Below are 14,544 nucleotides of genomic sequence, written 5' to 3'. Positions count from 1 at the left end.
CTTTAAAACTCAGATGACATCAGATTTATAAGAAGGGGTATGATCGGTTAGATGGGAAAATCCAGAAAAGTCTCTAGAAGAATAGTGGAGGTGGAGCGGCATAAGTGATGTGGATCACCAACAAGAACGAGAAGTTTCTTTGTCTTTTTTCTTAAAAGTAGGGATATCTCTCTAAGTCTGACTTCATGAGGGCCTTTTCTGCTCCATGTTAGGGAATCCAGTGGATGAAAATCGGTAACATGCGGTACAGATCACTTTAAAAACAGCACAAGTGTGAACCACTGCAGATGTATAAATGGACACACATGCACAGCAGTGCATTTGGCTTTAGATCAGCTGTTTCAAACCGATCATCAAATGAAAGCATATAAATATGTTTGTAAGATTAACTCCCCTGTAATGTTATAGCCTGTCCTGGGAGATAGTTTTCTTTATCAAATATTTTGAAATGACTAGCCACACTCTGTGCAGCTTTAGTACTGTGAGCAGCTGCTGAGGTGAAAACAGCGTTGATGCCTATTGATCGTATTGCAAAGAGTGTGATTGTTTCCCACATGCTGTTGCTCTGCTGCTCATCAGGGTTAAGCTTCTGCTGCTGACTGCTAAGCATCTCCTCTAAACTGCGGAAAGGACAAAGCTTTCATCACAGTCTGTTGTTTTGCCCTCAGTAGTTATAGGGAGTTAAATGGACTGGATTGCAAACACACAGAGCCCATCTGATATCCTTTAACCTGTTGGCAATAGTTGGACTTTTTATTTTCATTCAAAATAAGGGAGTATTAGCAGATCAGCAGTTTTATATGATATAAGATCTAAAAACACCTAAATATGTGGAAAACATAACGGCTCAAGTAAATATAGATGCAGAAAACAAACTCATGAGGTCACCTGCCATTGTTTACTAAGTCAAATGCTTTTACACTCTGATTGAGGCTTAACTGGCGGAGGCCCGGGCCAGCGCTGTGCAGCGTTCGTGCTGACCTCAACATTTTGGGTGCTGCACGTTTTGCGGCTTGCTTTGGGTGGGGCGAGTGGGTGGGGAGGGCTCCTGCAGTGACCCATTAAATTCTACACAGGGCTGGGAAAGTCATGGACCAAGTCCCATCAGGGTGGAGAGGTTAGACACAGATTGTAAGTCTGCTTCCCCTCTCAGGAACGATCGGCCTCTGGATGGGGGGTGTGAACAGAGTGCCGGGGGGTGTGTGTGTGTGTGAAAGTTTCAGTGTTTATAGTTCATGCGAGGTTGCTAATTTTGTTTCCCCATGTCTCTTCTCTCTCTGTCACTTCAGCCATAACCAGAGGAGCACATCATTTTGCCATCCGGTTACCGGGCAGATCTCCCCGGAAAACATGGACTTCCTCCTCCATGAACAGTGAGTGACGGTTTCTTCCATCAAATGGTTTTTATCATTTTAAACCACACACATTTTCTTATACACAGTTAATTTGCCCTAGTTATCTTTTGTTAAAAAAAATTTAAAGAAGAAAATATGTTTTATCTGCCAGTGGATGATATATTGATTGTAATTATTTACAATATTTGGCAAATTTTACTCAAGAAGGACATTTTTAAGGTCCCTATGCAGTCGCTTATCAAGTTTACTTTAAATTTTCTTTCAGAAAAGTTCTTTTTGCACGTCATGGTTTAATGAAAATAATGAAATATGGAAGTGTTCTTGAATTTACTGAGCACACAGTGTACTGCTGGAGCGTGCTCACTGTGTTGGTGTTGCAAAAGTCCCTTTTTTTCAAATGGTTTTATTACATTTCTTTGCAAGACTTAAACTATACAATTGGCTCAGTTTTGTCCATTGGCTGTTGTCAAACCAGAGGGGGCTGCTTTAGCCATATCTGTTTGAAAAGAAAGTAGAACATTGAAATACTGGAGTACTTTTTAGATTTGTATGAAATGAATCCATCTGTATTTGGAAATACAACTGCAGGTAAAGCAGTCATCCTCTGATCAGAAGATTGCAGGTTTGGTTCCTGTCCTTTGCCATGTGTCAAAATGTCCTTGGGCAAGACACTGAACCCCCACATTGCTCCTGCGGTCATAGGTTGATGCCAGTGTTCGGCATCAGTGTGTGAATGTGTGTGTGTGTGGGTGCGAATGGGACTTTAAATATAAAGGGCTTTGGGCCTTCTAAGAAGGTTGTAAAGCGCTTTTTACGCCATTTCTTAAAGCAATAAAAATGATTGGTTTATTCTCTTCATTTCGAATGTTTGGCCTATATATATATATATACAATTTCGCGTTGCCGGAGTTGCTAGACCAGCCACTTAAATAGCGACAGCAACTTGTGACATTCTTACCTGCTGATTTCTACTCACAGTCCAAGCTGGTAGGGATTTTTACGATTGCACGATCCCAAAAAACTGTCTTGCATATCATATTGCATATTGTAGAAAATAAAACCGGCAGACCCAAACAGCAATCAGACAACTTCAAATTGCCATTCGTTGTTTTTTTTTTTTTTTAAGATTCAGAGCAAACATTGTAATAAACTGATGTCAAAGGTTTGTCTGTACTTGTCTTAGTGGTTACATCTGAGTAGAAAAAATCTAATTGCTGAAATCTTCAAAAATACTTCTAAGGTCTTGAGAGGATGTGCTGCATTCTGATTTGCTCTGATAATCCTGAGAGCACCCTTATTGATGTTTTCCCCCTTTGGGAACCCGTTGAAGTTAGCTTTACCGGAGTAGTCGGACTGCGTTGTCGTGACTCTGTATGCTGAGGTGGTATACACACTTTTAGCAAATAGGACCGGATTTTTATTTTAATTATGCTTAAAGTTAAATGTTTTTTCAAGTCTTGCTGATCTTACTTGATTTATATAAACCCTTTTTGATTGATATTGATATTCCAGACCAGAGCTGAACTTCTACTGTCCAGTTCTACACATGCATCCTCTCAAACACGGCTTTGTTCCTTCAGGTGTCACAGCAATTTTGTTCTTAAATACGTCTGATCTAAACTTATTCACTGATTCAGTAAAAGACAATTAATAGATTATTATTAATTATATTATATAACCTATCATACCATTAATGGAACTTTTGCGGCTTATAATCTGATGATGGAGTGCATTAAAATGTAACGAAGTGTGAGTGTGCAGACAGTTTCTAGCAATCTATTTGCTCTTTTCATTTCCCCTCCTCTGTCAGCGTCTCATTGCTTTCCATTTCCTCTTTTCTCCACATTTACCTCCTTAATAAGTTAAGCTGTCATTTAGCTTCTCTTTACTCCCCACTTTTCATTTTCTGCTGTAGGATTTAAAGCTTTTTGTAAGTGATCAAAAGCCGATTTTCTTTTTAAGTAAAACACGAGAAATAGTTGTATGTTAGACTTGGATAGGATAGGAAAAGAGTAAAAGACAAGAGTGAACTGCGCTTGGAAGTCAAAATACCACTTTTTTCTGTAACTTTGACATGAAAATTTGAAAAGGACAGTTTTTATAATCCATTTCTCAGCTGGCAGGGAGCAAAGACCCCCAGAGGAGCTGATGGAAGTGTCGGTGGCGAGGACAGTCTGGGCATCTTTGTTGCCCCTGGAACCTGGCCATAGGAAGAAAATGGATGGATGGATGGAATAATACTTTTCAGCTTTTTATATTAAAATACTTATAAATCCTTCTGTAATGGTGTGTGCTGCAGCATTACACATAGTGATAACCTTTTTAAATTATATTACTAAAAAGGTCAATTGTCTTTTTATTCAGTCACAAAATTATCTTCCCATTACTATTTTTAAGCCTTTGGTTTATTTATTATTATATACCATGGTCTTGGTGAATACTCAATTCTGACTGGCTGCAGGGTGTCCATTAAAATGTACAATGGACGACTAAAAAATAAGTTCCGGTCACATAGCCTGAATGCTTTCATATTAATGCACTGGCCTAAACAGCAGTTGGTAACCCAGAACAACAGAAAGTTGGAACATAGGTGGACATACATTATTACATAGTTTTATAACAACTGCAGGACGGGAGGAAAGATCTCTGGCCTTCCATTGGCTCTATGATGGACACACCAGAATGTCGATCATATTTTACAATCAACAGCAATGTTGACTTTCATTTAACAATTTTTGTTGGCTTTCTTGTTTGCTTATTGTATAGCTTGAACATTAGCCGTGGAGGGACTTAAATGTCCGTGCGAGCAGTGCCGCAATCAGCATCTTGGATGTAAATGTGTGGAAATTACATCAGCCTTTATTTTGTTCTGGACACCACTGGAAACACAAATTCATGTGATGATTTAGAGTTTCTCAGGTCTGCGTAGCAGCATTTCCTCCTTCGAAGCTTCCCCGGACTAGCTCTGTCTCATGGCTAGCGGACCGGGTTTAGCTCCGTCCGAAGACAATGCTAGTCTGGGGGAGAGGCTTCGAACCGTGGGCCCAGGCTCCATTCGAGGCCTATTGGGTGCATCCTGCTGCAGACCACGGGGCTTCCGAAAGTGGCTGTGGTCCCAAGCTCTGGACCGCATTAGGCGGAAATGCAGCTACGTAGTCCTGAGAAGCTGTGTACGATCATCAGGAGTGCACAACCATCACAAAGCCCTCTCCTCTGCCGCTAACACAAAGCTACAAGCCTGGCCATACAGAATAAGTGGTTTTTAAGTATAAAATGAAAACGAATTTTGAAGTATTGATTTTTAATTTTAATTTTGAGTCATTTGATGGAGTTACATTTCTGTTAATCCATTTTAATTGTCAAATTAGACATTTCTAAATGAATTTTGCTACACATTTAACAGAGAAATTTTTGAAAATGAAATGTCAAATACCTTTTGTATTATTATATCGTATTATTATTATTATAAATGAAAAAGCTTTTTTGCGGATTACCTTTTTATTTTAATTTTGAGTCATTTGATGCAGCTTCATTTTGAACTTGACTTTTATTTTTTAATTTTGCTACACAAATGCTTCCATAGAAAAATGCCACAAGAACATGTTAAAAACCCCCTTTTCATCAAGGTTGGTCTTTAACATGGCATTTAGCACAAATGCCACTTTCCGAGTGAGCTGGGGTTCTGTAGCCGTTACCATGACAATGCCACAGATTTAAACTTAAAAAATAACACGAATAAAGTGCTAATTGATTTAAAATGAATTTATTTTGGAGGCAACCATTATTTCTGAAGCAACCTTTATTGTTCCTAAGTCAAGTTTTTACTTTCAAGCAACAAACTCAAACACACCGTCTTTAGGAAACCAACAGTTTTTTTGGAAGCAACCGTCTGACGCTGCGCATAGGACGGACGCCTCCACATCGTCCTTTCATTTTCCATAGTGGACTCCTTATCTCTTCCTATTAAGGCACATCTCTTAAAGTTGGAGATGAAGGCATCTTTTAAGTCAATTAGAATACAAAATACACTGCATCTGATTGATTTACTAATTTCACAACCGATCAGTCATTTGTTGTTTTTTGTGCTTGTTCTTAAAGATGAGACATGGAGCTCCAACTTATTTTTATTAGGCTGTGTTTGTAAGACGTGATGTAAGAAAAGCTTCCAGCTGCCTGCTGTCTTCTTCATATTTAGTAGTTAAAAACCAAACCTTGACTTTGGAATGTCTAAATACTGAATGAAGCTTTTGCCAGCTGCAGTAAATTTTTCTTTTTTTTTCTTTTAGCACTCAGCTCCCCTCACGGCTCTTAAAATGATGTAGGACAGCGGCGTCCTCAGTTTGTAGCGATCCACAATCTGTCAACACTCTTATTCAGTATGTGCTGCTCTTTAAGCTGATGTTATCAGGTAACTGCTCTGTTTTACTGTCTGCAAGAGCAGCTCATCCACGTGATCCAAGCCGGATAGAAACAGGAGACGCAAGCTCCAAATAAATAACAGAAACTTTAAGCCTAAATAAACAATTTTTATCTAACAGGTTTTGTTAGATGGAATTGTGCGACTCCCCTAAAGTTCTGGCTCTTCTGATTGGGCCCTGCCATTTGCACCAATATCTGACCGTCATAGTTTGTGTCAAGCAAACTGCAGCCCCCTGAGCTTGCATTTTTAGGTGTTCTGAGCCCCCTTCTTTTAACTACAGTTACATACTGCGCTTTACTTCACTTCAGATCTCTATTTTTTCCTTTTTCTCTTTATTGCCCCCTATTCCCCACTTCAATACTCCTACTCACTATCTCTTCCTTTCTCTCATTTTTTTTTAACTCCAGATGATGATGGACTAGCTTACATTTCTCATTTGCTATGTTCTGATGGATCTGTCATAGTAGCAGCCGCGTAGGTGTGAAACACGCCTGACTAAAGCACTTAAAATGCGCGTCAGTACAACACACACTCATAACCCACACGTGTGTGTGTGTGTGTGTGTGCGTGAGTGGTCATAAAAATAGATGTTGTTCCCATTTCTAATGGAAGAGCTCGTGTATACTCTGTCCTCTTAGAAAAATATGGAACATCCTTTCATGGCTCTGTGTGACATTGTATTTGTGAATGTCAGGATGTAGATTGCTGTGAAACATAATTTACTAATGTCCATTAAAGCCCTTTTTTTTAATCTATGCAGTAAATAACAGGCTTTAGTGAAATGTAGTAAAGTCAAAGGGAATTACAGTTGTACATTAATACAGATGAAAACCTTTATGAAGACCGCCTAAAAGAAATGCTCGACAGCTTCTTTATGCAAAGTAACTATGATGTGTTTTGCCAGACATAGTGGTTAAAATACTGAGTCTGTGTTCCAGACGGTTTAGCTTTTAGGATATTTTGCAGACTGTTTGGATATTCCTTGTGTTTAAAAACCAATAACCTTTAGTTGTACAACCATTAAGCTCAATAAAAAACACACTGTGTTCTGGATAATCAAGCTTAGCCGAATGAAAACTGATTGTTTTTCTTGATATCTAAGTGCAGTCTTCACACCACATCTGTAGAGTGAGGTCTTCCCAAAGCTAGAATATGATAGCTTGTGAATTTGTACCGAGTGTGTATGAATTCTGTTGAAGAGTGTCAACATACCAGCCCCATGAGCTTAAGAACTCACTTGACTTTCCTCCTCCCTGTCGGGTTAGCTGTCAAATGTGAATTTACAATATATACATATATATAAATAAATAACCAGCTATAGGGGAAATTTCCAAATTTGGTCTAGACAGACATGAACATTTTTATACTTTTCTCTCGTGTTTAAACTCTCAAAGTTTAAAATTAATCCGGCATAAAAAAAAAAAAAAAGATTTTGATCACGATCAAAGATTTGTTTTGATTTTGAAAGCTGAAGACGCTCTACAAAGGAGACACGGCATGGAGGAGTTTGAACGACAAGGACGCAGAACACAGCGCACTGTTAAAAATAAAATAAATGTTTTTTTTGGTATTTAACAAGAGAAACACTTTGATGGTACAATCTTAAATACAGAGAGGACATTTGGATGAGTTGCTCTGGCCACTGCAAAAGGGAGCAGCTTTAAGGCAAAGAAATCGTGGACACATAGTGTCCATCTAAAGCAGGAAAGGGGATTATGTTTTATCAACATGAGCAGCACAAACTTTAACCAATATACATTTTTTCATCTTTTGATCTGAAATTCTGTCTAATCTTTCTGTCTGTGTTTTTATCACGTGATGGTTGAGCCGTTTTTACACTACTGTTCTCTGAGAAGAAAATATTGAAGTTTTTTAAAGATACTTTAATGATTCAGGTGTAGAAACATTTAAATCCTTAAGGAGATTTATGACTTAACTTTATAACTTTATTAATAACTTATCTCGTTTTTATTATTTTCAAAAGGTTATGATTTTAATGCTTGTTGAAAATGAATGAGAAAAACTTTATAGGATTGCAAAACTCCTCAAACATTCAGCTAGAAGGACCAAAAAGTAAGTGTTTATCAGACATTAAGCCCTTTATCTTGTATTCAATAAACAAAATCCGTGTTACTTTATTCTTTTGAGTTACCATTACTGCTTAGTCACTCTTCATCTTTCAATTTCACTGCCTTGATGAATTTACCGGGATAAATGAGAATCTGGATGGACATTATAAAGTTTGGGATGTTCACAAATGGTGACAATAAGCCTTTCCTCCATGTTGGTTTTGGACTCCATCCACTGATCCACATCATCAACATATCAATACCAAAGATAGGTTCATGATTGGTTGGTGTGACACAAATGTTCCCCAAAGTTCAGATTTCTCACTTCTGGCTAATTCACTCCGCTGAGTGTAACTTTTACTGCATTGGGCCTAGCTGAATCTTGCTGCCTGAAAGGCGTCGTCGCTTCAGACCTCTCACTGCTTGTTTCCATTGGGTTTACATTGACCCAGTTCAGTGAAAACACAGAATAAATAAGAGGACCTACATCCACATTTTCTCACTAATAAAAGTTACATTTTCAAACTCAGTCAGTTTTTGTCACTAGTTTTTATGTTTGGTCTTTTCTGTAAATGTCAGAATGATCAAAGTACTTTTTACTTGTGTTTTTTAGGAATTGTGCAAAATCAAATAACATTTTTATGAAAAAGCAAATTTATCTGGGACGTTTTTTTAAAAAACAGATATATGTACAACATGATACAGATAATAGGGGTGTAGCTGTCCATTCTGTTTGAAGACAGAATCTTTTGTTGTCACTTGACAAATATTCTGACACATTATTGGATCTTTCAGTCCCTCCCCTTCGTGTTCTGCAAAAGCTCTTATGCAATTTTCTGTCTTGTTGGATGCATATTTTACCATGTTTAACGGTTTCCCTGTCCACTAATGTTGGTTTGAGAATTCAAGCAAGACTATGCCAGAGAATTGAAGAGTGCATACATGGAGTTTGGCTGAGGTTGCTGCATGGCAACGCTTTGATTGATTATTGCCATGGCAGCGATGCAGAACTGAAACATGCACTTCAAACCATGCTAAGTAGGTTTGAGTTTTACAAATTTATGCTTGTGACCACCTGAATACACTCTCACTCACCCATCCAAAATTATCAGGATCAGGTTGTCTGGCCACAGTTGCATAAAATCAAGCGCTGCATGCAGACTGTTTTCACAAACATTTAGGAAAGACTGGGCCACTCTCTGGAGCTCAGGGATTTCCAGTGTGGAGCTGTCATAGGATGCTACCTGTGCAACAAATCCAGTGGTTAGATTTCCTCACTCCTAAATATTCCACAGTCAACTGTCAGCTCTATCAGAACAAAATGGAAGAGTTTGGGAATAACAGCAACTCAGCCACAAAGTGGTAGACCATGTAAAGTGATGGAGAGAGGTCCGTGGATGCAAAGAGATCGCCGACTTTCTGCACAGTCAATTGCTACAGAGCTCCAAACTTCATGTGACCGTCAGATTAGCCAAAGTACAGAATGCAGAAAGAGCTTCATGGAACAGGTTTACCATGACGGAGCAACTGCATCCAAGCCAATGCAAAGAGTCGGATGCAGTGGTGTAGAGCACACCGCCACTGGACTCTAGAGCAGCGGAGACCCCTTCTCTGAAATGATGAATCTTGCTTTTCCATCTTCCAATCTGATGATCTAAGTCTGGGTTCGGAGGTTTCCAGGAGAACGGTACATTTGGGACTGCATTGTTCCAAGAGGGAAATTTGGTGGAGGAAAAATGATGGTATGGGCTTGTTTTTCAGGACTTGGGCTTGGCGCCTTAGGTCCAGTGAAAGGAACTCTGAATGCTTCAGGATACCAAAACATTTTGGACTATTCCATGCTCCGAACCTTGTGGTAACAGTTTGGAGCAGGCCCATTCCTTTTCCAACATGGCTGCGCCAGTTTACAAGGCAAGGTCCATAAAGACATGGATGACAGAGTCTGGTGTGGATGAACTTGACTGGCCAGCACAGTGCCGATAGAAAAATTTGGGATGAAATAGAGCAGAGACTGAGAGCCAGGCCTTCTCCACCAACATCAACGTGTGACCTCACCAATGTGCTTCTGGAAAAATGGTCCAAAATTCCTAGAAACACTCCTTAACCTTGTGGACAGCCTTCCCAGAAGAGTTAAAACTGTAATAGCTGCAAAGGTGGACCGGCATCTACATCTACATCTAAGGTGTTGATGCAAACTGCTCTTCTAACAAGAAAAGAATAGATACTTGGCAGTCTGTAATCCTAACAGACCCACTAGGAAATTCAAACTCCTGAAGAATTCCTAGAAATGTAAAGTTGTGCTTGAGAAGTTTGTGTTGGAGACATCATTAGTGCTTTCCTAATATTTTAATGATGGCTTGTGTCTTGAGGGGCTTGTGGTTTATTTATAAGCTGTCAGCTTTTGAAGTGACTTCAAAGAATTGTCTTTGAATTTGGTCATTTTGGGGGAAATGGCTCGGTTTTTCTGACGTTGTTGGCCTCCCCCATATGGTAGCATTCCTGCACCGCAACCTTTGGTGCAAGAGAAAAAATGATTGTTGGAAAATTCCCAAAGAATTTTATCCTTATACTTGGAAAAAGTTCACAGTGTTGATCAGAAAATCCACTCAGCTGCAGAAGACTTACACCTTTATTATGTGATGTAGGTCTAGCTTTAGAAAAATGGACATATTATATTAAAGAGCAAATCACTGCTCTTGTTAAGATTTTAAAGAGTTAACATGAACAAACTTTGGCTTTAGGTAAATATTCTACTTTAATCAGAAAAGCAATATTGCAAAACGTTTTTGCACTAAAGTAAAATAAATTCTATATTTGTTGGTTTCTTTTGTTCTTATAATGCTCTTTGAAATAAAGCCTTAAAAAAGTTTGGAAGTGTTTCTCCACATACAACATTTATACAACATATACATACTATATTTTGGGAATCAGCAGCAATTGGGGATAATCTTTAGGAAATCTAAAAGCAAACAAAACGAGAAAAATACATTGCTGAATTTGGGATAGGATGCTACTGACATGACATTTGCTGCTTTAAGAGAGAAACGTGCTCCTTTTCTGGAAACATCCTTCACCTAAACTGGGCTTGATTGTGCTGCAGGTGAAATAAACTAACAATAGAACTGCATATTAGAAAAAGCTATTTGACATTGACAGAGAATATTTGGCAAACATTCCAGGGGCACAACCCATTGATTTGGCTCTGCTTCCCACAATGCATGCTTTCAACTAATGGGGCACATTTCAAATTGCTCGGGTTACAGCGGATTATGCGCCACAAGGATTTAGAGACCAATGTTACCCTGGAGGACACTTTTTACAGTACAAAACAAGGTGTGTTTGGACTTTGAGCTTAAGGTGTGTTAAAGATTTTATAATTTCGGAACAAAATCTTCATTTTTGTGGAATTTTCCATGGTCCTGCTGTTATTCCTCAGCTTTGTCAAAATCTGATCACGTCTTTTAATTTGTTTCTTAACCTTTGCAGCCAGAAGCCTTAGGTAGTAATTTTGGGAGAAAGGAAATATTATTATTTTATTGTATTATTATTTTATATCATATATGTTTGCATTCCCTCTTAAGAACTGTTTATTGTTGTTTTGGTGATAGCATATAGAGTTTTCCTGCATTCCCTAAAACAATGGTACTGTATCATTTTTATGGTTTCAAATAGGGCCGGCTCTGTTAGATTTACTCCTTCTGGGTGTACTTGGAGCTAAAAGGTCAGAACGGATATGGAACAGTAAAAAGGCAAATTAAACCAATGTTATTTTTCCTCTTGAGACACTGCAATCAGTCCTTTCGCACAAAGCACTTCAATCACAGCTAAATCTCTTGAAGCTTTGTGGAGATTCCTCTGCATTCATTAAAAGTTTATATGATGTGTTTTTGTTGAACAATGGCTCACTTTATCATTAAAGTGGAAGAAAATCATTCATGACATAAAGCAGGCAGTCAATGTAAAGAGTAGAAGGTATATATAGACTTCAGGACTTAAAATCATGCTCATATTCATATTTGGAAAACAAGTTTGCAGTCAAATTAGGATTTAATATCCATATTCAGCTTGTGCTTTCATCTCAGGGGAGGATCAATTGTTCATTAATTCTTAATTAATATAAATCAACTTTCTTTGACATGTATTCTAAATGACCTCTTTTTAATATTATTTTTAAGTGAAAATGCACTTTTTTTTGGAATTTCAAGTCAGTGACCTCTTGAGTTTTAATAAAACATGTGCTTTACGGCTGATTACCTTCCCCCATCAAAATCAATATCCGGCATCCTTTGAACAACACATATCATTGAAGACACACAGAAATATTGTATATGTACTTCTCACCTCACAGAGAGAAGGCCCTGGTTCAGACCCCGGCTGGGTCCTTTCTGTGTGGAGTTTGCCTGTTCTTCTTGTCCATGCGTGGGATTTTATCCTGGCCCTCTGATTTCCTCCAGCAGTACAAAAACATGCTTCATAGGTTAATTGGTCTCCAAGTTAAATAGTCCCTAGGTGTGAATGTGTGCGGTTGTGTGGCCCTGCAACAGACTGGAGAATGGTCTGGGGTTTACCCTGCCTTTGTCGCCCAACAGTAGCGGGGATTGGCTTGTGATCCCAAAAGGGATTCAGCGGTTGGGAGATGGACAGATAGATAGATGGACCGTTTTTATTTATAACATATGGCCACATTTGGAATACTGTTATTTATTAAAAAAAGGTTTTACATTTAATATTAACACTTATCTCATGGCTCTCATGTATTTTGACTTCAGCAAATCTGTTCATCTTTGCAAAAAGGGTTGGTCTTCCCATCCTCATTTAGAGACATTGTTTGTTCTTTATATCTAATATTTTTATATTCTTAACTCAATCATTTGGTCTATGTTTCCCTGCAGGAGCTAGTTTATGCTCTTGGAAAACATCCCATTCAGGCCATAGTCTTTATTATAAAACAGACGATAAAGATCGCAATAAAACCGAGGAAAAACCTGTCACTGAGAAATATGGCGCAAGCTAATTATACTGGATTCTTTGATACACGAGTATATTACACAGCAATTTGTTTTCTTCTTTCATACTTAATCAGACAGATTTACACACATGCTCAGCCCACTGTCCGTCTGTTGACAGTAAAGAAAACAAACACAGCAAGCCTCATCTGTTGGTGTCATGCACACAGATGAATTGCAGCCTGCAAACAGGCAGTCACATTTGTGGGAATTGCTGTCTGGAGATTCTTAATAGCCATAAACAAATCTTAAATTTGCAGTTGTATCATTTTCAGTTGCCTTTGGTTGCATGTGGGAATTTAAACATAAAAATGGACTTTTTTTGTTTGTTTTTTTCCAAAGTAGAAGTTCTGAATTTTCTGCCTTCTTATTTTTGTGAAGCTAAAGTGAGACATAAGTAAACTATGCTTTGCTGTCTGGGTTGTACTGTACTAAGTTCCAAAAACCAGTAACAATAATCCTTGACTGGTTCTGTCAATCGTATAAATTCCTTTATAAGCAGCACATTAAGTTATCTATAATTCCTAATGAATGTCTTGTAAATGTCATATGAAGGCCTATGTACAAATTATCAATGCTATTAACGCCTAATAATTAGTCTATTAAGGAATGCATATTATGTGTTTTTATAAGATTTCATTGGAACCTGGATTTATGCCTATAGTATGTGTACATTTAATTTAAGGATCATACATTTTTTTCAGATGTATTGTTTCTTTGTGTGAAGAACACCTCAGAATACAAAAATGAAAAAAAACATTTTTTAATTTAAAACAACTGGACATATGAAGATAATAGTGAAACACTTTTCTAAAATCCAACAGATTTACATGAATACACAAATTTTTGCTTCTACTAATGTATTTAACTAGTTTATTAAGGAATTTATTAAAGTGTTAGTGAAAGTATTTAATGTAACAGCAAAAGCTTGAGCTAACTGTGAAGGATGTTATTATATGCATAGACTGCTATTGCTTTAGGAAGCATTAAAAAAAAGGATACATTCAATAATATTTATGTAAATAGATAAAAGTAAATGCATGAAATATTATTTTTAAAGGTCTAGTAAGCCACCAACAGGTTATTTACATCTATTTAGTAAGAAATCAGTTATAAAAATGGGCCAGAGGCTTTTGCATTCGCAAATAGTAAATATGTTATAAAAACACGTTTGAACAGTAACAAAATCAAAATAGTCTCCTCCACCCACCCATACCCACAGTTGACATAAATAGAAACTATGCTAATAAAATTACAATGATTTTCAAATCTATTTATTTTTGTTGTAAAATCTGACTTGTAAACATCTGAGTCGAAGGAAAATGACTCTCTTTTGCGACTTGTCTAGTGGTCATTTGAGGAACTACATCTATAAATATAATCTGCTTCATTTCGCACTTTTCTTTCATTCATCAATGACAAAAACATGGATTTGTGTTGAGTAATAGTGGTAACTGACCTTTACATACTCTAGAGGGCAGATGAAAAAGGTATCTCAAAGGAAAAGGTATTTTGTTGTCTTCTATTTAGGGAGAACTCAGCAGAAATTTTGGAGATCCAGTTTTTGGGTCATTCAGCTGCCTGACTTGTAGAAGTAAACAGATGTCTTACAGTCCTTAGCTAACAAAAAAGTAAAAAATGTTGCATGGCTAGACCAGTGTTTTCTGGGGAAGTTCCTGTGGGGTTAAAGAGTT

General features: G+C 37.7%; 1 protein-coding gene across 16 annotated transcripts in view; it reads left to right on the top strand.

Annotated features, from left to right (window-relative positions):
• The window catches only part of LOC101175561 (pleckstrin homology domain-containing family A member 7), a 138,450-nt gene that overhangs the window by 69,240 nt on the left and 54,666 nt on the right, over positions 1-14,544 (top strand). For all 16 annotated transcript variants that reach the window (XM_078948399.1, XM_078948398.1, XM_078948397.1 and 13 more), the window contains one exon: positions 1,290-1,373. In XM_078948399.1, coding sequence (XP_078804525.1) covers positions 1,290-1,373 — 84 coding nt within the window. The remainder of the gene's footprint in view (positions 1-1,289; positions 1,374-14,544) is intronic.

Source organism: Oryzias latipes, chromosome 6 (assembly GCF_053564925.1).
Source record: "Oryzias latipes strain Hd-rR chromosome 6, Olatipes_Hd-rR_3.1".
NCBI lineage: Eukaryota > Metazoa > Chordata > Actinopteri > Beloniformes > Adrianichthyidae > Oryzias > Oryzias latipes.
This window is presented reverse-complemented; position numbering and strand designations above follow the sequence as displayed.